The 24,205-nt window shown below is 42.2% G+C and overlaps 1 protein-coding gene across 2 annotated transcripts in view; it reads right to left on the bottom strand.

Annotated features, from left to right (window-relative positions):
• The window catches only part of LOC120866238 (transcriptional repressor NF-X1), a 65,230-nt gene extending 46,082 nt beyond the window's left edge, over positions 1 to 19,148 (bottom strand). For both annotated transcript variants that reach the window (XM_040243819.1, XM_040243828.1), the window contains exons 1-4: positions 19,010 to 19,148; positions 14,511 to 15,509; positions 3,915 to 4,073; positions 2,486 to 2,563 (exon numbers count right to left, since the gene is read on the bottom strand). In XM_040243819.1, the coding sequence (XP_040099753.1) occupies positions 2,486 to 2,563; positions 3,915 to 4,073; positions 14,511 to 15,509; positions 19,010 to 19,034 (1,261 nt within the window). In that variant the 5' untranslated portion in view covers positions 19,035 to 19,148. The remainder of the gene's footprint in view (positions 1 to 2,485; positions 2,564 to 3,914; positions 4,074 to 14,510; positions 15,510 to 19,009) is intronic.
• Between the last annotated feature and the right edge of the window lie 5,057 nt (positions 19,149 to 24,205).

Genomic DNA, 24,205 nt, shown 5'->3' with positions numbered 1-24,205 from the left:
CTCCTTCCCTGACTCTAAAAGGTGGTTCTTTCCCCTTCACCTGCCAGGGTTCTGCATTATCAACTTCTTTTCCCTCGTTACCCTTTCACCTGCTAGCGTCTCACCTATTGCTCTCAAGTGTGACTATCATCCCTAAATGCTGATCTGTCTTCAAATATTCCTCACTTCCTGTAGAACACCTTTCACTGCTTGTCTTACTCCTCCAACTCAACATTTCTAAATTGAATTCACTTGTCTCCACCAAACCTGGTTCTCTTGACCTGCCCATTTCTGTTCTTGGTATCACCATTTCCAAAAGCGTGAAACTCTGGAGCCACATTTGGGTTCCTTCCTTTCCCACTGTCATTAATTCCTGTTTACCTTTGAAATTTTACACTCTTTCCTTTCTGTCCCACTCTAAAACCCATTCCAGACTTTCACCATTCTTCACCTGAGTTATTATAAGTCCCCAAACTCTTTAGGTCCCAAAATACTTTACTCATTGCTGCCAGACTGATCTTCATAAAGAATCACTTTAATGTCCTCAGTGGCTTCCCACAGCCTGACAAATGAAGTCCCAACATCTAGGCCTGGCATGAAGAAGTCACCCCTACCTTTCCAGTCATCTCTTACTCCTCCACCTTCATAGACCCTGGGCTCCATAACTGGATGACTCCTCACAACAGACTCTAAGCCTTGTTGGTTTTAAACCTAGTTTCCAAGCCCATTTCAATTTCACCTCCTTCATGAAGGCCCCTTTTATCATCCAGCCAGAAGTCACAGGCTCTGTACTTCAAGTAGAACAGCAAGTTAATTGTGTCTTAAATCTTAGCCTCTAACCTCTGGGAAGTCAATTAATAGTCTAATTCCTCTGCTTCTTCATGGTGCCTGGTACGTTAATAAGTTCTCAATAAAGTACATTAAACTGATGGTCTCCCTGAAGAGCAGCGTAGGGCAAAGTCCTCAGGTACAACAAGGACATTATTTGCATTCCCACATCATTCTACCTCACTCAGATCATCTTGACCTTCACCCTCACATTCTTTTACCTTCTTAGGTTCTCATATACAGTTTGTCAGTGAAGGCTTTAACAAGATTTTAAATTTCATCTGGTGCTTCATGTTCAAAAATCCTTTAAAATAATTAAGCCTTGGTATTGGTCTTAATTGTCCAATTTACAATTGATCTCTTGCTGCCTTTCTGGTAGTACATTCAAGAATATTCATTCCTTCAACTAATACTAATTCAGTATCTACTGAGCCTCAGATTTTCACAATGAAACATATTGAGACCAGCAGAGTTTGGATAAGAGTGGCCAAAGTAGGAGTGGAGATGAGAAAGGGAGGTTTTCTTTGGAAGAGGACGGTTGGGGTAAGATCTTGAATGAAACAGTGGATGAGGATTTAAAGAAAAGAAGATAGCTGAGTTCACAAAGAGGTTGAGTCTAGAAGTTAAAAACTGTTGATGGTCAGTGACCAACTCTTGGTGGAAGCTGGCAGTTAACCAATAAGAAAGGAGAAATGTGAGCAAATTAGTTAGAAAAAGGAGAGCAAGCAGAAAAGAAACAGAGCTAGTCATTTCAAGAAGCGAATGGTCAAAAGTAATAAGGGCCAAAAAATTTAAGAATTTATAAAATCAGCCCTGAATTTTATTAGGAAGGGAGTCATCGATGACTTCTGAATACAGTTTCAGAGAGGTAATGAGGACAGAAGTAAAAATGAAGTAGTTTAAGGAGGGAGAAAAATGGTTAAGAAATATAATCTGAGAAATCAACAGCCAGATGGTAAGTTCAGTTCAATCGCTCAGTTGTGTCTGACTCTTTGCGACCCCATGGACTGTAGCACACCAGGCTTCCCTATCCATCAGGTGGTAAAGTCTAGCCATTAAAAGACAGGCAGGAAAGAGAGAGAGAGAAAAGACATGTAGGAAATATGTTAGCAACAGATACAAGCATCTGGATCACAAAAAGTGTTTTTCCTAACACATGGAAGAACCAAGCTATTCCAAAACAGGAAGAAGTATTCCATAAAGAGAAAGAGCAAAAGGATACAGAGTTTGTAATACTGGTTTACAGAAAATCTCTCTTTATTACAAAGGCCAATGACTGACTTCTTGGATTACATAAAGTACACTTCACACTACTCTTCACTCATGTTATTCAAATCTGGAATTTCAAAGTGAGTTACAGTTAGAGGTGAGAAGCAACCTGTACCTACTTCTGCCATCTGATCAGCTCTGATCTAAAGAGAAGACCAAGGCGATCTGGTGGGCATGATGAGAAGGCCTATCTCCAGAACAGTCTGCCAAGAATACAAAGGCCTGTGACTCTAGCTGTGTACAGATCACATGCATGTGACGTCTTATAGATGCCGTAGCTCTGAAGTCTCATTAGTAACTTCTAAAGCATGCCCAGCACACCGCCTCTCCTGTGCTGGGAAATAAGGCACAATGCACAAAGTGAAAGCAAAACACATCACTGTATGTTAAAAAATAAAAAAAAACTCACCACAGAAGCAAGTATAGGTATTAGGAACATGTGCAGAAACATTCTGACATGCAGGGCACCTCCAACCGCTCTGGCCATCTGTCAAGAAAAATGACAGGAAATCAAAATAATTTCCTTACAAAAGCACATGTAATTTAAAACATTTTAAATCTATAGAAAGTCATTAATACCTAATCAGTGGTAGCAGTTTCCATGTTAAGGATCAGACTTTAAAGAAAAAATTCACAATACTGAATGCTTTGCTTAAATATTGGATTTAGGCTTACATTTATAAGGACTTCAAATACTGTGAATAAAGTAGGTATGCATTTCATCCTACTTTTAAAAATTGAGATCGAATCAACACATAACACTGTGTGAGTTTAAGGTGCACAGCGCATTGATGTGACACATTTATATATTACAGTATGATTATCACCATGGTCTTAGTTAACATTTCCAGCATTTCATGAGATTAACTTTTTATTCTGCGGGAGAATGTTCTATTATTTTCAGTATCAAAGTAATCATCTGAACCTTGGTTTGAAAAAAAAGGTAGGATAAAATACTTGAGTACATGCAGGAAAACCCAAATGTTTTCAATTAGAAGCACCAAAGTTCAGAAAACATATATTATTAATAATACTCACATTATCCTGCCCAAGAATACTAGAGTGGGTAGCCTATCCCTTTTCCAGGGGATCTTCCCGACCCAGGAATCAAACTGGGATCTCCTGCATGGCCCGTTATTCTTTACCAGCTGAGCTACCAGGGAAGCCAAAAAAAACTTGCATACATGCAGGAAAATCCAAATGTTTTAAATTAGGAGAGCCAAAGTTCAGAAACCATATATAATTGATAATATTTGCATTATCCCTAAATATTACTATAACTTCAGGAAAAGCCCACAAAATACTATGGAGAAGATCTCTTAAAGCTATAGCAAATTCAAAATCCTAAGAGTAAATTAAATATTGCTTTCTATAAATTTTCTAAAGCAAACTATACAAGAAATCTTTTCTAATGAATAAGCTACAAGGATCTATAGTACAACACAAGGATCTACAGTACAACACAAGAAATATAGCCAATATTTCATAGTAACTATAAACGGAATATAACCTTTAAAAATTGCAAATAGCTATGCTGTACACCTGAAAGTTATGTAACATTGTATATAAACTATACCTCAATTTTTTAAAAGCTGTTCTCTATAGTTGCTATTTGGATAAAACAACCATTTTCAGTAAAAGTCACTAATTATGTTGTACCTTAAGTATATTTTAATGTGTTATGTTTAGCTGGTTTAAGATTTATAGCTTAATAGTGGTCATCCAAAATATGTGCTCAGGACACCATACTCTCCCTGCAGATAAAATACTCAAGGAGAATTAAACCTGAACATACCAAATGGATGAGGAAAACTACTCAGAAGAGAGAAATGACTGACCTGCCTGAGAAGCTGGAGACCGGGCCCATTTCTTTATGCAGCTCAAATGAAACACATGGTAACAGCTCTGACAGCTCCACACCGGGGCTGTGACACGGACCGACTCACAGCACACCATGCACTCGTAGTTTTCTGTGGTGAGCTGTTCAATCAGAGAACCTGTTTAAAAACAAAACAGAGAAACTCAAACACAGAAAAACATTCCTTAGTCAACCAAGGATCAGCAAGGCATCTGAGAGAAGAATGCAAACACACAGATTTTAAGGGATGTCTGGCTCTGAGCACGGTGGTTGTTCAGAGTGTCAGGCTGGGAAGGGGCAGGGGTATGCTGAGATGGAGGACTCAGGAAGCAGGTCTGGGACTCAGGAAGGGATTCACCCATCTGAGGAAACATTCCCAAGAAACTGCCCAGGATCCCACCAGTATCTCCTCCTAACACATGGCTAGACAGTTCATAGGAGAGACTCATGGCACCATGCCTTGCCCTCTTCGAATTTACCATATCCGTGAATTGACGTTAGGGAGGAGCTCGTGAAGCTGCAGTGGTCGGGTGCAAGAAAACTAAGCCTAGACAGGTTTCAACAACCCATGGTCATGAGACGGTTCTAGTAGATACCCTGGAAGTCTTTGGTTGTTCACTCAACAAAGACAGGTTTGGTGCCTACCACAAGCCTCATGGTAGGGTTACTAGACTGAAGGAGACACAGTCTCTGGTTCCAGAAGCTCAGCATCTATGAGAGAGACCAGGGTATGATGTCATAAGAATCCTCCCAGATCTACTCCTCAATACCTTCACCCACTCCCAGACTTTTGCCTCAAACACGACTTCAGTGAAATCTTTCTAAATCCCAAGTGTAGCCAGACCTGAGAGTACATAGTGTTTGTGTATTCCTTATTTTAAGTCCTTATTTTGAACATTTATTTCACAATACTACTTTATCTGTTATCAGGTCCAAATTAAGTTAAAAAAGTAAAACAACTAACCTTAAATACATCATGCTGATTATTGTGCTAAAGCACTTTATACATATTTAATTCTCTTAACAAAGATATAACAGAGGTACCATTTTTTAGATGAAGAAAGCAAGGCTCAGAGTGGTTAAACCGTTTACCTAAGATCACATAACTAGAAATTTAAGAATCAAAATTCAAATCATCACTATTAATGTGAACTCGAAAGTTCACATTTTAATCATTCCATAATATTAGCTTCCTAAGAGTACTCTGTTTGTCCAGTTCAGTGTCAAAAGAAATACAGAACACAATGCTGTCAGCTCCGGAGGCAGGACCAGGGCCCTGATGACTATACTACTCCCACTGCCTGGACCATGCCAGGTGCTCAGGGATATCTCTCAATGAACGAGTCAAGAGAATGAATGAGTATCATCCAGTCTGTTCCATAACCTCTCTCCTTGCAAAGTTTTAGGCTTTAGTAAAGTTTCTGAGGTAGTGCTTTTCCTCTGGAGAAAGCCTGGAATGAAAATACTGCGAGTGACTGATGAAAGGGAAATTGATCTGCTCTAGACACAGATGGATACATTATAAAACTGAATTCTATTATAAAAACCAAGGAATCAGATTCTTTCTTAAAAGTAGGGATACTCTACCTTGCATAGGTTAACATTTCTGAATAACAAAGTTAATTATATTTCCTACCAGTTACCATGCTACATTTGGAAGATTCTGAAAGATTCTGGAGGTAAGAGAAAGCCCATAAGAGAGCAAGATTTAAGTTTGAGACATTTATATATGAAGCTGACTGGGGCAGAGGAATGGCCAGTAAGACTTATACTTGGGGTGATTTTTATAGAAAATGCCTAGTGACCATTCCAGAACAGCACTGAGTTAGAATTAAAGCACGCAGAAAGGTTAAGTGAAGTATGGAACATATCTGAGAACACTACAATTTTTACCCTGAAGACTGTCTTTTTATTTTACTGTTTCTCTTATTCATTAAATTTATTGCTTGTTAAGAAATCACTGCTGTGATGCTTCTAAGTCCAGTCACAGTGAAATCTGACCACTAGGATGCACATACATTTAGTTAAGTGGTGACAGTTGTCAACTTTGAATATCCTACAAATTCCAGCCTTTCCCATGTCTCTTTCATCCCATGTTCAGTATGTTCACAAATCCTGCTGGTTCTACCTTCAAAACAGATCCAGAATCCAACCTCTGCTGCTAACACTCTGGTCTAAGCCACTATCCACTCACCTGGATTATTACAATGGCCTCCCAACTAGTCTACTTCTGCCCTTGCCCACTTCAGGCTATTCTCACCACAGCCACCAGAGGGAGCCCATCAAATGAAAATTAGAAGATACACTCTTCTGTTCAGAACTTGTCAAAGGTTCCTCCATCAGGTGCCTCTGGAAGCCAAAATCTTTACAATGCCCTTCACCATCTTCCAGGCCTCACCTGTGACTCCTCTTTCCTTAGGCCACTACTCTGAGACAACACCAGCCTCCTTCCTAGCCCCAAACTGGCAGGCAGATTCCTGCATGGAGATTTTTACAATTTGTCCTTCCCTCTGCCTAGATATTTGCACAACTCAGCTACTCAGCCCCTTCAGGTGTTTACTCAGAATATGATCTTCTCAACAGGACAGTCTCTGGCCACACTTTAAAACCTGGAACCCACTCCCCTAAGCATTCCATATCTCTCTAGTCTTCCTTCCTATCACTTAGGTCTAATATCATATATTTCACTTATTTTACCTTATTTCCTAACTATACATAGAAGGCACTCAATAATACTTGCTGTATGAATAAAAGAAAGTAATAAATGACAGTAAAAGGTTCTAGAAAGACACTAGAAAGGGAGACAGTATAATTCTTTCACCAACATTTCAGTTTTATCAAAATGTGTAACATATGTAAAACAGGGCACTAACCAAGAATAGCTCTGTGCCAGTGAACTATCACATTTCAGGTGTAAGACTCTTGTCCGGGCTGGGTGTAGCCCTATCCTGACACTGGCACTTCACTCCCAAACCCTCTCCCACTAGGGCTCCTCCACCATTCCTCAGTCATGGCTGCTGTCTACTTTATACTTACACTTTGACAGCACGCCAGTACAGAAAGGGACAACCCAGTGAAATAATCAGAACAGAGACCTCTCTGTAGAAGTGACTAGAGACCTCTCTGTAGAAGTGACTACAAACTTTTCAGATACACCAATAAATTATTAAAAACAAAATACCTAAAACAATCCTAACTTGAAAAATCCAATTGTAAAAAGACATTTTTTGAGGCAAACAGGGAAATTCAGTTGTAGACTGGGTATTAGATGATTTCAAGGAATTATCACTAACTTTGTTAAGCACAATAATGGCACTGTGATTATGTAAGAAAATGGTCACACTATTAAAACAGATGTAACCTAAAATACATGAAGGTGAAATAATCTGATATCTGGAATTTAATTTAAAATATATCAGAAAAAAGGGGGGAGACTGTTTAAATATTAATGCATATCTATTTATGGCATATATACATTAAAGTTTACCAAAATTTCTTAATGAGTGGGAAATATTTATAATAAGCAAAAAAGGATTAAACTTATGATTATTATATGATTTCAACTATGTAAAACTGAGCACTGAAAAATTCTTTAAGGAAACAGATTAAAAGGTCAAAGCTGATTACATCTGGATGGTGGAAAGAGAGGTAAGATTACTTACCTATCAACTTTAGCAAGCCACCTTATTTAAAGCAGCTGTTTTTAAAAAGCAATGTAAGCATGATCAATGTGTTTACGATGGTCTTGCTGAGTCTGAGGTATATGTCAGGCATCACGTTTATTTGTGTCAGTCTAAGGCTTGTGGCAGAGTTTAGGCGCTGCAGGTAAAAGTTTTTAAGTCAGTACAGCACACAGGTGGGCTTCCCAAGTGGCTCAGTGATAAAGAATCTGTGTGCTAATGCAGGAGACGTGGGTTCGATTGCTGGGTCAGGAAGATTCCCTGGGAATCTCCCCAGACTCGGGAAGAGCTTCAGGCAGAGAACATGGAGGAGCAGATGTAAAAAGGTTGATGAAAGGAAATAAGGAGATCTCAGAATGAAAGAAAAGGAAGAACAGGCATAGATGTCTCTGAAGTTGCAAAAAGTTGAGAAAAGTATGTCCTTTCTAAGTGATGACCTCCCCTTCCTCAGCAAAGTAAAAGGCAAGGAGGTCTGCTGAGGTCGGAAGATCAGTGAATGTCAAGAAGGTCTGAATAAGTGTGGGAAGGGTTTGTAGTAGTCTTAAATGAAAATGGGAAGGACAGCTGCCCAAGGTCATTTAAGGGAAAGTGGGCAATGAAAGCCAACTGAGCTGGATGGAGTGAGCAAGCGTACATGCACGTTCCTTCACTTCACTGGTGTCTGACTCTTTGCAACCAAATGGACTGTAGCCCGCAAGGTTCCTCTGTCCATGGGATTCTCGAGGCAAGAATACTGGAGTGGGTTGCCGTGCCCTCCTACAGGGGATCTTCCTGAGCCAGCGATGGAACCCACATCTCCTGTGGCTGCCGCACTGCAGATGAATTCTTTATCACCAAGCCACTGGGGGAAGCCCAAACTGGAGACCACTATTTTAAAATATTCACTGAGAACCAACGATGTATTGGGGTGGCCAAAAAGTTTGCTTGGGTTTTTCTGTAACATGTTATGAAAAAACCAAATGAACTTTTTGGCCAACCCAATACTAGACACTAAGGATATACAGTGAACAAAACAGAAAAGAATCTTCTCCCCTTAGGAAGTTTGCCATCTTATGGTGGAAGGTAGCCAATAAACAAATAAATATTGAAAATAAGCAGTATCAACAAATAGTGACAAGTGCTATGGAGAAAAATAAGCCAGGCAAAGAGATTAGTGAGAGGTGGGTGGGGGAAGTATTAAGAGTTTGAAATAGGGTGATCAGGAAGGCCTCCCTCAGAGGGTGAATGAACACCGAGTCTGTACTGTTACACAATTTCCTGGAATGGCGTTCTGTCACCCAGACAGGGTAGAAAAGCTGGATGCAGCAACCATCCAGGGTTGGGATTCCTCAAAATGTCCTGGCAGAAGGGTCAACACTTCAAATGACATACAGCAAGGTCCAGCCTGAAGCAGGGAATGAAGAAGGGAAGGAGAAGAGACTGACAGAACTGGCAGTGGATAGAAGAGACTGGGAGAGCCAAAAGGACAGTAGGCTGTGGTCAGAAGGCAGCACACAGGACGTTGGGATTGCAGAGATGGGGCATCCCCAGGGTCATTTCCCTGGTAGTGGATGTGGTGGAGGAATGGAAGTGCAGGTCACTGCAGTTGACAAGATCAAAAAACCCACATGACCATTCCAGTCACCCAGAACAACCGCAGGATTTATGGTAAATCAGTAGTTCTCAAACTTGAAACTGCATGAGAATCACCTGGAGGCTTCTTAAGAGAAGAGATTATTGGGCCCCACACCCACAATTTCTGTTTATGAAGTCTGAGGTGAGGCCTAAAAATTGCATTTCTAACAAGTTCCCAGGTGTTGCTGACGGCTGCTAATCTGGACTATACCCTGAAAACCAATGGGGCAGAGAAAAGATAGAGGCTAGATGCATTAATAAATGAGGGTTGGGAGGTTTGGAGGCTAACAGATGACAAAGATGAGACATGGAAGGTGATGGAGAGAAAAGGTTCTGTAGCATTAGCTTCAAATGACACAATGGTAGAACAAAAATAGTGTAGAAATGACCGTGGGGAAGGAGTGTGCTCTTCCCATCTTCCAGAAACTAAGGTGAGTGGGATAAGTGAAAAGAGCAGGCTCTAAAGTTGTAAGGAAAGGGGTGACCCGAGAGGAGGCCACAGGTCATTTAAGAGGGGGCACAGCTGAAACAATTTAAGGACGTAGGGGATTTCGTTACCGCAGAATGAGGGATCCAGACAGCTGGGAGGACCAGGCAGTGCTGGTCCCTCAGTACAGAGTGAGGGTGAACAAAGGCGGCTCTCAAAGAGCCATGGAGGCATATCTAGGGTGAGCCTCTCTCCATTCCAATCAAGCTTTCATCTCTACTACTCCACTAAAACTGCTCTTAGCAAGACCAACAACCTTCAGATTGCCAAATACAACGGTCAGTATGCAGTCACCCTTCTGTGCTGATCAATAGCATTTGGCACAACTGATCACTCCCTCCTCTGAGTTTCTTTCTTTGGTGTTTAGAACGTTTCACCTCCTAGTTCAGTTTACTCTTTTTCCACTTCCCTTAGTGGATGCTCATTTTACAGCCAGGATGAAGTAGGCTCCACCCTCACTCTTTTTCTAACTGCACTCACACCTTAGGTGACCTCCTCTAGTCTGTTAAACACCATCTGTACACTGACAATGCCCAAATTTAAGTCTCTAGTCCATATCTCTTCCCTGAATTTTATATCCAACTCTCTACTTAACAGATCTATTGTCCAGTAGACAACTGAATTCTAACAAATTTAACCAAATTCTTTATCTTTCCTGAACAAGGAGGAGACAAAGCAAAAGATATGCAAAAACACCTTTTCCAACAAGAAATTGTCATAGATTGGAGGAGGCTAAGGACACATGCTGATTAAATGCAATGTGGTATCCTGGATTGGATCCTGGAGCAGAAAAAGGATATTAAAGGAAAAACTGGTGAAATCCAAATAAAGTTTGGGGGAACCCCTGGCAGTCCAATGGTTAGGACTCTGTGCCTTCACTGCCCAAGGCTTGGGTTCAATCCCTGGTTGGGGAACTAAGCTCCTGCAAGCCTTGCAAAGAAAAAGAAAAAAAAAACCCACCACCCACAAAGTGTGAAGTTTAGTTAACACCATGGTACTAGTGTTAATTTCTTGTTTCGACAAAGATGTTAACATTAGAGGAAGCTAGGTGAAGACTATATGGGAATACTCTGTACTACTTTTGCAATCTTTCTGTAGGTCTATAATTATTCCAAACTAAAAACTTTAAAAACAAAACACCGCTTTCTCTCCCCAAGCGTTACCACTGCAGTGAGTGGTATCTCGCCTTCTGAGCTGCTCAGGCACAACATCCTGGACTCCTCTCGTTTTTCTCCATCCAACATCCAATCTATCTGTAAATCCTGTCCACTTCATCTTCCAAACACACCTAGACTCTAACCAATTCTTACCTCTTCTACCACTACTACCTTAATCCATGTCTCCATCAAGTACCTGAATTCCTGCAAAAGCCTCCTAACTCATCCGTTTGCATCCTTAGCGCCTACTCCCTATACATCAAGCTGGGTGATCATTTTAGATCATCTTTCCCGCAAAGCCTCCCAGCCTCCTAGCTGCTTCTCATCTTCTGACTCAGAACCAAATCTAAGAGCCTTACACAACCCTGCCTGTGCAGTCTCTCTGACCTCCTCTCCTACCCACCTCTTCACTGCTCATGACACTGTCCCTCCCACCCCGATTTACACTTGCTTCTCTCTCTACTTAAAGTGTTCTTCTCGAGAAAGCCATGTGGCACACTTCTGCAATTCCTTCCCGTCTCTGTTCAAATGCCTCCTCATCAAAGAGACCAACCTATGTAAACTGGCACCCCTGTTACTCTGTCCTCTTAATCTGCCTTGTATTTTAGTTCTTATCATCACCTGACTGACTAAAACATTTAAGTGCTTTCTGCCTGTCTTCCCTGCCAGGAATGTAAATGCCATCAGTGCTGTATTCCTAGTACCTAGAACAGTGCTTGGCACAAAGCATTTACTCAAAAAAAAAAAAAAGAATAAAGAGGTCTCAAGAAAATGACGGTATGTGATGCCACAAGAGATTCGTTAGGCAGAACTGACACGGCCTCCAGGACCCCCAGCCCTGGTGTGCGTGCCCTGGATAATCTCCCCTTGAGCACGGGAGGAGCTGATCTCATCAACTGAGTGCTTTTTAAAGAGTCTAGTGATCAAAGACAGAAATCATGTAAAGAATCTGGAGCAGATGGCTTCCTGCAGGCCCCGAAGAAATAAACTACCATGTTGTGAAAAGAACCACGTGGTAAGGAACTGCAGGTCGGCCCTCAGAGCTGAGAGTGACACCCAGCCAACAGTCAGCAAGAAAATGGGAACCTTGGGACTTCCCTGGCAGTCCAGCGTTAAAACTCTGTACTTCCACTGAAGGGGGCACACAGATTTGATCCCTGGTCAGGGAACTAAGATCCTGCATGCCATGTGGTGCTGCCAAAAAAAAAAAGAAATGGGGACCTCAATTCTGTACCCATAAAGAACTAAATCCTATCGGGACTTCCCTCATGGTCCAGTGGCTAAGATACCACACTCCCAATGCAGGGGTCTGGGGTTTGATCCCTGTTTAGGGAACTAGATCCCATGTGCTGCAACCAAGACATGATGCAGTCAAATAAATTAAAAAAATATATTAAAAAAAAAAGAACTAAATCCTATCAACAACCAGTGAGCATCAAAGAAGACCCCATCTTTCAGAAAACACTGCATCCCTAGCCAAACTGCAGTCCTCTAAGACCCTGAGCAGAAACTCAGCTAACCTGCATCCAGACTTCTGGTCCATGGATACTGTGACACAGTAAAGTTGTGTTACCTTAGGCCATGACATTTGTGGCAACTCGTTATGAAGCAACAGGAAACTGCTAACCAGCCTTGAGAATTCAAAAACAAATGTGGTATAATATTGTCTTGGTTCACACTCATCAAAGTCCCAAGAAGGAGTGCCTGGTGAAGCAGATGAGAACTAGATCACTACGCTTGTGTAAAAACAGGCCTGGGCAGGTGGCGGCTTCGTGTGTTAGGCTGTATGTTACATTAAACTGGAGGGAGACCAGCATGGTCCGTGAGGAAGAGCTGGAGGAATGAACCTACTTATCCTGGATAAAATATATACGCAGGGCAAATGAGAAGTGTCTTCAATACTGCAAAGAACTGACTTGCCATGAGTGGGAGGGAAGCTGAGAGGAGAGAGACTAGTTGCTGTGTAGCTCCAGAGGACAGAAGCTGAACGAGGGGATTTACCAGAAAGAAGTTTTCAATTTAATGTAAAGAAGAACTCTCTAACAGCCAGAGCTGAGTAACTACTGTGTTCTAAGACCTGTGTTAGGCAACAGAGATATAACAATGAAAGGAAAGCTAGTCTTTGCCTTCAAGGAACATGTCAACTGGTGGAGGGCACTGACACGTGAACAAATGATGGTTTCCAGTGGTGAAGCTAAGTGCTCCAACAGAAGCATGTATGTGGATGGGGAAGACGTGTCACCCGGCAAGCAAAGATCAGTGCTATCTGCGGAGGTGAGAAAAAGTTTTCTGGACATGTGACTAAACTATAGCTTTTGAAAAATGAGTATGGGGCTTCCCTGATGGCTCAGTGGTAAAGAATCCGCCTGTCAATGCAAGAGACGTGGGTTCAATCCCTGGTCTGGGAAGCTATCACATGCCTTGGAACAACTAAGCCCAGGTGCCACAACTGTTGAGCCTGTGCTCTAGAGCTCAGAAGCTGCAATTACTGAAGCCTGCACACCTTAGAGCCTGTGATCTGCAACAAGAGAAGCTACCGGAATGAGAAGCCTGAGCACTGCAACTAGAGAGCAGCCCCAGCTCTCCACAACCAGAGAAAAGCCTGAGCAGCAACAAAGACCCAGTACAGCCATAAGTAAATAAAGGGATAATGAGTATGAATTCACCAGTGAGTTGAGTAGTTAGTAGCCAGTGTAGACAGAAGGGACCACATATGTAACCGTGTGGAAAGATGATAGTACCAGAGTCCAGGGAATAAAATGTGGTGGGGGCTGAAGCAGCAGCAGATGAGGCTGTTGTGTAAGGCAGAATCTGCAGGTGATGAGAAAAAGTGAACAGAATCAAGCAGGGGAGTGACACAGCTCCGTAAGTGTTTTAGAAATATCACTTTTGGGGGCGTACTGTGTAGCATGGCATCCAGGATCTTAGTTCCCCAACCAGGGAGCAAACCCATGCCCCTTGCAGTGGAAACTCAAAGTCTTAGCCATTGGACCAACAGGAAAGTCCCAGAAATACCACTTTCTGATGCTAATGTAAAGAGTGAACTAAAAGAAACTGGAGATGACAAGATTAGTCAGGAACTGTTGCGACCGAGCAGACAAGAGATGATGCACAGGCTGGAACTAGAAGTAGTAGAGACATTACCATCCCTACCTGTGTTTTTTGACAATTCAAAAAAATCTTGTAGCCAAACATCTATATCACTCGTATCTGTGCTTTTTAAAACCCTTACTAATTTCCTTATTTATTAAGAAAAACATTCCTTATTTGTATTTGCTATAATATATAATGGAGAAAGAAATGGTAATCCACTCCAGTATTCTTGCCTGGGCGATCCCATGGACAGAGGAGTCTGGTGGGCTACAATCCATGGGTCACAAAGAATTGGACACAATGGAGTAACTAACACTTTCACTTTTATGATATATAAAAACTAAGTAAGTGGCTATCTCCTGGGAAGAGGAGCAGGTGATGGCAGGACCCAAGCAGACGATGAACAAGAACAGAAAGACTTTCTACTGTGTACCTTTTTATATTTTCTGGTTTCTAAATTGTATGAGTGTATTACCAATTCAGAAATTAAAATTAAAAAAAAAAAGGAAGAAAGAAAACATTTCCACCCATTTAGGTAGGCTTACCTGTGTGTGTTTCCACATTCTTTAGCATGTGGTTCTGTCTGCCTCGGGGAAAAGATGCTACCTGAGGATCTTGCCTCCTTACAGCACATTTCTCTGGGTCAGCCCTTCTAGAAGACCTGCTGACGACTGCCAAGTTCCCACTGTCACAGGCGGACTCTGCTGGCCTTTCATTAAGATCATCCTTTGGAACGGAGGCCATGTTGTCTCTGGACCCTGCGTTTGTATGTCGTTGGCTCTCCTGTTTTGGTGGATTCCTGCCTGGTCGTGGCCTGGCTCCCTCCACTTCCCAGGGAGACCTTTTCTGTGGGTGTCTTCTCTGCTCGCCGCGTCTGGCCCCATCCGCTACTACTTTTCTAGAGGAAGCATCCGAAGACTCAGGGTGGATAACCCCTGCTGGTTTGGTGTTTTCAGGTCCTGCCTCCTCAGGTTTGGGAGTCATTCTGTGACCCCACTCACTTTTGAGTTTCCCCTTGACTTTTGGTCCTCTCCCATAGCTGTATATAAATTGGGTTGCTTTCTTGGGTTTTGCTCCCCTTGGATCTGCACCGACAATTTCCTTCTCACTCTCGGAAGGACTGTGTTCTCTGAGGTTTGTCCCACTCTCTGACTTGGCCACGCTTTCTAGGCCAGGTGCCTCTGAGGTCTGGTCAGTGAGGCCCTGTGCTCTCTTGACTCTGATATGCTGCTTTTCACTCCTCAATTTCTGCCAAGGTTGATTCTGAAGGCCATGGTTCTTGAGAGATTTGTTAGTAACAGAGGGCTGGAAAGAAGTCTGCTGACTCTTAGGTTTGCTTCCCGAAGGATGAAAACTGTGCTGATGAACAGCAGAGATGTCATCATAAGAGATTTGCCTGGAAAGGTGACAGGGAGGTGGTGAACTGTAATTTCTTCTACCAATTCTATTAGAATCTAGTCTCCTTTGACTCCCACAGTACAGACCAGAATTTTTTCTCTCCTGAGGAATGAACTCAGCAGCATCCGTATTGAATTTAAAAGCACCTAGGACGTAAGAAATAGACACGTAAGTAAAGAAATTAATTGGTCACTCATGAAGCCCCAAAGACTGAAAGCCAGACCTAACAGTTCTCTTCCTAAGGACTTTGTATAAAATAGTCTCCACACAAGGCTTGTGTTTTCTGTGAAGGTGGTGGGTTCAAGTTGCTTGTGGAAGACTGATTGGCAGCCTTACCAACAGCCACTGCTGAACTGCTAAGTAAAACTGTTCACCTGGGCTATCAGGCATTAGTTATAAATGTGTTTATTTCTGTTGAGAAATGTAAGGTCAGCGAACAGTTCAGGGATGAGACATCAATCGGTAGGTTCCATGTGGTCTTTCAAAACTCTAAGGTAGCATTGCATAATATTAAGTTAACAGGCTTTGGAGTCAGCCAAAATCAGTTTAAAGCCTGACCCTCCAGTATATAGTATTAGCTCAGGAAAATCATTTGCTTGCTTTTAGCCTGAGTTTCCACATACATGACAAAAGCTGATAATACTATTTCAAAGGGTCATTGTGGAATTTAAGTGAAGATTTCACATAGATGTACTTAGCAGGAAGAATACATCCCACCTCATCCCCCCTGGAATGTATTTTAGGTTTTCCATACATAACCTCTGTTAATACGGTCAGAATCCCAGAGTCTCAAAAATTAAGCCTATGCCCCTTCAACCTACTCATCCATCCCCCACCTCCGCTGGCCACATGCTTCCTTGTAGTCAATTTTGTCCCTGAAGTCCAAAGATGAAACAATTTGCCTAAGGATACAAAACCAGATAGTAGCAAAGTCAGACTATGCCTAGTATATAGAATATTCTCTGAATCAGCAGGGCCTGGGAGATGGATTTAAGTCCCTGTCCATCACTTGTGTTTTTATGCAAGTTATTTAATCCCAGTTATGGAATAGTAAGAATCCCTACATCAAAGAGTTGCTATGAAGATTAAAGCAAGGTTAGTAACAAGTATAAAGTGGTTAAAACAGTGCTTTATTATTGCCGTTAAGATTACAGACTATCTGAAATAGACCTGACCACAAAAGGCTTCAGTGCACAGCCTGCAAGTTTCAGGTTTAATAATAAGCCCTAACATTTATTAGGTACTTGCACTATTCTAAGCACTCTGCATACGTTAATTCATTTAATCCTTACATTCCTGATGAGAAAACTGAGACTCGTAAAGAGTAACTTCCCCAAGGCCACAGGGGTATTCCAGAGCAGATTCAGAATTCAGGCCATGTGACCCTACAGACCACGCTCTTAAATTACACTCCATTGACAGAAGTTGGGTAGCAGGTATCATAGAAACATATACTTAAGAACTGAGCGAGATCATAAAGGTAACCTCTCACTCAATCCAGGATTTGTCCGCAAAGCTTTCACGCAGGCAGGATTCTGAGGATGGGGTTGGAGAGCCTTAAAAAATGGCAAGAAGATTAGACAAATTCAGAAGGTAGCAGAGAAGGTGTTCCGGATACGTAAGAGAGAACTTAAGGGGGGAATGGGTAAATTAGACCAAGTAGGTATTGTGTAGTTTTCTCCTGCTCTAAGAAGCAAGGTTGTAAGAGGGGCAGAAAAAGGTCAGTAAAGTGGTCCAGAATAGCCAGGTTAAAGGATACGAAGAGGGTGTTTTCATGTTAACCAGCAAAGAGTTGACTCAACTTGAGAATCTAGACAGAGCAGCATCTATTCATATAAAGTATGTGTTCCACCAAATGTGAAGTAGTGGACAAAGCCCTCAGATCACTCAGGGATATGAGGAAGGGGAAAAGGGCACAGGAAACTGGACACAAAAATCTGAGACACCTTTATTTTTTCACTATTTTGAGCAGCTGAAGTTACTAAATAGGATATCTCATCCCCAAGGCTTGGCTATAGTGCAAGTGGTACTAGAGATCCAAGATAATACCATGGTGGGTGACCTACAGGTGGGTGGAGCAGAGTAAGGGAAAATCCCACTGCAGATTATAAAGTCCAGAGACAAAGTTGGCACTGGAGAGTCTATCCATGGGTAAAAAGATACCCCTTGGTGTTTCACGAAAACAGCAGGTAAGAGAATTCCACTGGAGTGAGGATGGAGGTGTGGGCTAGAGAGAATGCTGAAATAAGAACATGGAATAGGAACTAAGGCCAAAGCAAACTAAGGCAGAGGAGACAAAGTGGGGAGGTCTTTGGATTACCAGACTTTGCCTCAATAGATGAGACAAGAGGTTGTAACCTGGAGAGCAACACGAGAGGCCAAAAATAAGATTCACAACTAGCCCCACTTATTTCTGCTTCAAACACTGAATGGTGCAGAAATGGGCCAGATGCAGGATACGAAGATCAAGGGATCCAATTTAGGGGATCTGGGAAGAGTGAGTGGGAGAAAAACAAAATGTGGTCCCTACCCTCCAAGATGAATTAATACCTAAATCAGGACTAGGGTAAACAAACAAAAAATGGACTAGGGTACACCAATGCAGTGTGTTAGCCAACGTTTTTGACCAAGATCCACGGTAACAAATACATTTTACCTGCCACCAAGTACACAAATATATATATAGGCTTCTTGGTGCCCCAACAGCTGGTAGGTTGCAGAATTAAGACTCAAATTAATGACTGTTCATGAACCTCATGCTGCAAACTGCTGCCCTGTTTTTCAGAAAGAGTGGATCATGAAATCAAATTATGTAGTGGGTTGTGACAAGAATTTTTTCAAACGAAATATGTAGTATAGAGTGTATTGGAGATAATAAGGAAAACCACTGCTTCCTGAAATTTCTGGTTCGTTTTTATATTTGTGTGCGCTGAGATCACTATGTAAAATGCTCCTTTTCCGTCACTGTCCAAAGAGTTGGGAAAACAAACATCCAAGTTACCCTGAAGTAACTGGAAATCGTGTTACATTAACAGCCAGATGAGGCTGTCTCTATGTGTAGTTGTCTCTACACAGAGACAACTCTGGGAGGGGAAGTAAGCTAACAATTGTGTAACACGTACAGTAGCGGCGGGAACCTTCACAGTAATTGATTTATTTACTCCCAAGTCACAGATGAGGAAAACGAGCCTTCACATTGCGAGCTCATGGCAAGCTGAGACTGGAAACCACGAGTGTTCGGCTCGCGCCCGCGCTGCTGCCCCAGGACGCACGAATACATCTTAAGCGCAGCGAGCAATCCCGCCGCGCGTCGAGAGCGAGCCACCGTCACGGGCCGACGCCCGCCTGTCGGATATCACTGCCCCAGAAAGGCCGGGATGAGCCCTGGAAAGGCCGGGACACCCGCATCGACTCAGCGGGACAAACCGACTCTTCTTGGAAACCCAGCTGCCGGCCTTCGCCACCAGCCAAGGATGGTTAAGACCTCGGTACGCACGACGCGCGTGGCTTGGCCCTTCCGAGCCACTATCCCCAACCCCTGTACGTGCCACTCTCGCGATACGAATGGCCAGTGCCCTAGGACTCGTCACTGACTCAATTTCCGCTCCCCGAGAGGGGCCCAGTCCTGCGAGGGCCAGTACAGTACCTGAGACAGGAGGCGCCTCCGCCATCCCGTGCCGCAACACCTAAAGCGAGCCCTGCAGGCCAGCGAGCGCTGTCACCCGGTCATGTGCTCTGGACTTCCGGCGCCGCGAGAAAATTCGCTTCTGCGCGCGCCGTAGACGGCCACGGAGTTTGCGCGGCCTGAGTCAACTGTGCGGAGCGTCGGTGACGTCAAACAGACGCGCCCGGCGGCGGGCTCAAGCAGGGTACTAGTAGCTGTAGGTAGCCAAGATCCCGGGAGGGTAAGCATGCTCGGTCTTGCACAATCAATAGTTGTTTTCTTTTTGAGAGTCACTGTTCTCTCCTGCTACCGTGTCCTTTAACCCTCCCACCCAACCAGCCTTGCCTGATTTTTCTGGAGTCAGGTCAGACCGCACCTCCTTACTAGAGTGGATCAGATTTAGGATTAAAACAAAGACGAAGTAGTCAAAAGGCAGAAAGGGGAAAAAAAAAGTCTGCAAAACAAACGATAAAAGGCTCTTACAAATCAGTTTAGAAACAAAAACCCATTTATTAGAAATGATAAAGGACCTGAAAGGGCAGATGATAATACTAAAGTAGATACAGAGGGACTCAGTGTGAGAGGGGGTAAGTTTGGGGGCACCGATCATTTTTAAAGTACAAAATGTTTTGAGTGTGTGGAATTTTTTCATTTGTGTGTTTTGCTGTTGCTCTGCTAAAGAGAACACTACTTAAGTGTGAAGCATCTGCATTTGTAAAGTAATTCACTGCTCCAGACTTCCCCAAGAACACAAAATAAGAGTCATTCATTCACATACTTTTAGGCATTGCTTTAACTGCTGGAGGTTAAGGTGAAAAAGACAAACAAGGTTCCTGCCTTCAGTGAAGTGCATTGACTAGTAGGGAAGGTTAAAACTAAGTAAGGTGGGACTTCCCTGGTGGTTCAGTGCTTAAGTATCCACCTGCCAACACAGGGGACATGGGTTTGATCCCTGGTCTAGGAAGATCCCACATGCTTCTGGGCTACTAAGCGGATGCACCACAACTACTGAACCAGAGTGCTGGCACCCACTGAAGCTGGTGTGCCCTACTCGCCTGTGCTCCACAACTAGAGAAGCCACTGCAATGAGAAGCCCAAGCAAATGAAGAGAGCAGCCCCACCCTCCCCCAAACAGAAAGCCCAGGTGTGGCAATGGAAGGTGCAGAAAGGAAAGACGCCCTGTGGCCAAAAATAACTAAAAATTATTTTAAAACTAAGTTTATTTACAAACTGGTGATTTGAGTTGTCAAAGAAATAAGCAGGGTAACAGTGACTTACTAGGATCTGCTCTGTAAAAGGTGGCCAGCCTTCTTTGAGTAGAAGGATAGATGAGAATGATCAACTATGTGAAGATTCAGAGGGAAGAGCAGAAGGAAGCAGGTGCGAAAGCTGTGGAGGAAGGAAAGGGCTCTAAGTGTTAAAGTTATTGAAATATTTGCTGGAGAGCAATGAGCAAGGAGAGTGGCACAATATGAAACTGGAGGTAGGTAATTAGATCACGTGATAATGGATTTTATTCCAAGAGCAACAGGAAGTTAAAAGGTTCTAAGCAAAGAAATGGTAGTTAACAAACTGAACACAGGTCTGCTCATGCAATGTAAAGCAAAGTCGGTCCACTGACACCAGGCTTTGGTGAAGTACAGTGCTTACTGCAGGGCGCCAAGCAAGAATGTGAGAGACAAGCCTTAGACCCACTCCAACCTGGTCTTTGAGTTAGTTTTTGTTTTTTAAAGGGAAAGATAAGAGAGGCTGGAATTAATCATCTTGTGACATTTCTTAATCGTAGTTTCCAGAGTCAAAGACATTTGTGGTTTACAAGTGTCTGGCTTGGTGGTCCACGGCTTGGGGAGCTCAGCTTGTCCTGAGTTTGTATGTTAATGATATATAATAGCAATTTTAGTTCATTAACAATGTTATTGATAACAGCAATTTTAGTCCTCTGATTCTGGCTAATTAGTGTTCAGTTAGCACAGGATTGAGGTCAGAGGGGACACAAGAAACTAAAGTTTTGGATAGAGAGATTAATCATAAACTGGGTAAGGGAACTTGGTTTTAGGGGCACTCAGTTTCAGTATCTAAATTACCCTTAAAGATTTCTCATACTCTCAGGGGAAGAGTGAATTGTAGGGGAGCAAAAATAGAAGTGGGGAGAAAATTTACATTTTTCTATTATGCTAATATGGAAGATGATGGTGGCTTTGAACTAGAGCGACAGCAAATGTGATTGAGAGGAGAGAGCAGATCTAAGATATATTTGAGACAACCTTTATCCAGCTTCCAAATGTTTTCTAAACCAAAAGGCATGACGTGCTATCTCATTGTTTTGTTAATTTGAGTTTATCTGATTACTGAGTCCGAACATTTCTTAGTGACTTTTTGAGTTTCTCTTTTTAGGTTGCTTAGTCACAATCCTTTGCCGTTTCTCTGTTGGGGTTGCTCGATTTTTCTTGCTGATGGTTTTCCGTACTTTGTAGATATACAAGACTTGTATGTTTTGTCAGTTTTAGACATTTCAGTTGTCTTCTCTTACATCCATTTATTCCTTTATTGAACATAAATCCTTAATTTTGACAGTTCATCAAACAAAAAACCTTACTGTCTCCTACAGAAATTACCAGTTGTATTAGTCTGAATCAAGTAGAAGAAAGGAATCATACAGTAATTTGAACAGGGAAGGTTTTATTTAATTTTTTTGAAGACTTTGTCCAGTGAAGATCATCCTGGAGCTGAGGTGCGGACTTTGTTAGAAGGGATGTGCCTGTGATGCCTACATAGGGAAGCTGCTGTGGTGCTGCATGGAAGTGGTCGGAAATCTACCTTAGATGGTGCTGGGGAAAGCCATTCATGGGGAGGTGTCTCACAAGAGGCACTCTCCTAGAAACCACTTGAGGAGGGTGCCAGGAGAAGTTGCTGGCTTTTGGCCACTATACACTGAAGAAACCAGTTACAGGAACCAGATGCTGGGGAAGCTGCCCACAGCACCTTAGCCTGTCCAACCCAAACACTAGAACAGGAAGGGAAAGCCTTTCCTCCCGCAGTATCTCTCTATTGCCCTCTACTGACAAAGCTTAATACCTGCCAGCTGGTAAAGGATAAATATTTAAAGTGCCCAAATCCATTTCACAGAGCAGGCAAAAAGGATAAATTTGGAACTGAAGGTCAATAATTCATAACTGGCATACTAGAGAACCCACTCATTATTCCCCAAACTCGTAAACAAATGGAAGTAAGCAAGCATTTATCTTGCCTTTCCTATACAGGCACTGCTTCACACAGCATACAAAGTTAGGACAAGCAACGAAAGCAGTACTCAGATGGAAATTTATAGCTATAAATACTTACATTAAAAAAGAAATCCAAACAATGGGAAATTATTCTGCACTAAATAGAAATGAGCAATCACGCCATGAAAAACACATAGAGGAAACTTAAATGCAAATAATAAGTGAAAGAAGGCAATGTGAAAAAGCATATACTGTATGTTTTCCACTACTACATATGACATTCTGGAAAAGACAAAACTATGGAGACAGTGAAAAAAAACAAAGCAGTGGTTTCCAGGGATTAGAGGGCAGGAAAGGATGAAGAGACAGAGCACAGAGAATGTTTAGGGAAGAGAAATAATTCTGCATGGTACTATAATAGTGGATACGTTATCAAAACCAACAGAGGGTAGACACCAAAAGCAAACTCTAATGTAAACCATGGACTGAGGGTGATGAGGAGTCAATGTAGGTCCATGGGTGGACAAATGTACCAACCACTCTGGTGCAGGATGTCTATAGTGGGGGGGTTGTGTGTGTAGGGGGACAGGGGCATATACTGGAACTGCCCATACTCCCTGCTCAATTCTGTTGTGAACCTAAACTGCTCTGAAAAAATTTATTAATAAATTAGATCTCAAATCAGAAGCCTAATCTTCTACCTTAAGGATCTAGAAAAAGAAGAGCAAACTAAACCAAAACAAGTACAAGGAAAGAATAAAAGAGCAGGAATTAATGAAATAAACACAAAAAACAATGGCAAAAAATCAACAAAGTTGACTCATTAACCAAAAACATAGAAATTGATCAACTTTTAGCTAGACTGACCAAGAAAAACAAAAAAAGAAAATTCAAATTACTAAAATTAGGCATGAAAGAAGGGACATTATTCCCCAGCTTAAGAAAGTAAAAAGAAGCATAGGTAATACTATGAACAAGTGTTATGCTAGCTAATGGGCTTCCCTTGTGGCTCAGATGGTCAAGAATCCACCTGCAATGCAGGAGACCCAGGTTTGGTCCCTGGGTAGGCAAGAACCCCGGGAGAAGGGAATGGCTACCCACTCCAGTATTCTTGCCTGGGAAACCCCACTGACAGAAACATGATTTGAGTGACTCACACACACACACACACACGCACACATGCTAGCTAATCAGATCACCTAGATGAAACAGAAAAATTCCTAGAAATACACAAACTATCAAAACAGATTCAAATAAAAAAATCTAAAGACACCTATAAAACCCTCTTACACTGTTGGTGGGAATGCAAACTAGTACAGCCACTATGGAGAACAGCTTGGAGATTCCTTAAAAAATTGCAAATAGAACTGCTTTATGACCCAGCAATCCCACTGCTGGGCATACACACCGAGGAAACCAGAACTGAAAGAGACACGTGTACCCCAGTGTTCATCACAGCACTGTTTATAATAGCCAGGACATGGAAACAACCTAGATGTCCATCGGCAGATGAATGGATAAGAAAGCTGTGGTACATATACACAATGGAGTATTACTCAGCCATTAAAAAGAATACATTTGAATCAGTTCTAATGAGGTGGATGAAACTGGAGCCTATTATAGAGTGAAGTAAGCCAGAACGAAAAACACCAATACAGTATACTAACACATATATATATAATTTAGAAAGATGGTAATGATAACCCTGTATGCGAGACAGCAAAAGAGACACAGAGATTGAGTTGGTAATAATTTTAAAAATGTTCCACAAAAGCTATCCCCGGATGGCTTCACAGGTAAATTCTACCAAATGTTCAAAAAATTGATACCAATCCTTCAAAAACTTCCAAAGAACAGAGGAGAACGTAATACTTCCCAACTCATTCTCTGGATGAAAACTCTGCCTTAAGGCAATCATTTACTGGCTATCTCTTTGTTAACAAGTTCCCTGGTG

Source organism: Oryx dammah, unplaced genomic scaffold (genome assembly GCF_014754425.2).
Source record: "Oryx dammah isolate SB20612 unplaced genomic scaffold, SCBI_Odam_1.1 HiC_scaffold_1, whole genome shotgun sequence".
Lineage (NCBI taxonomy): Eukaryota > Metazoa > Chordata > Mammalia > Artiodactyla > Bovidae > Oryx > Oryx dammah.
Note: the sequence above shows the minus strand (reverse complement) of the source record. Positions and strands in the feature narration are given on the sequence as shown.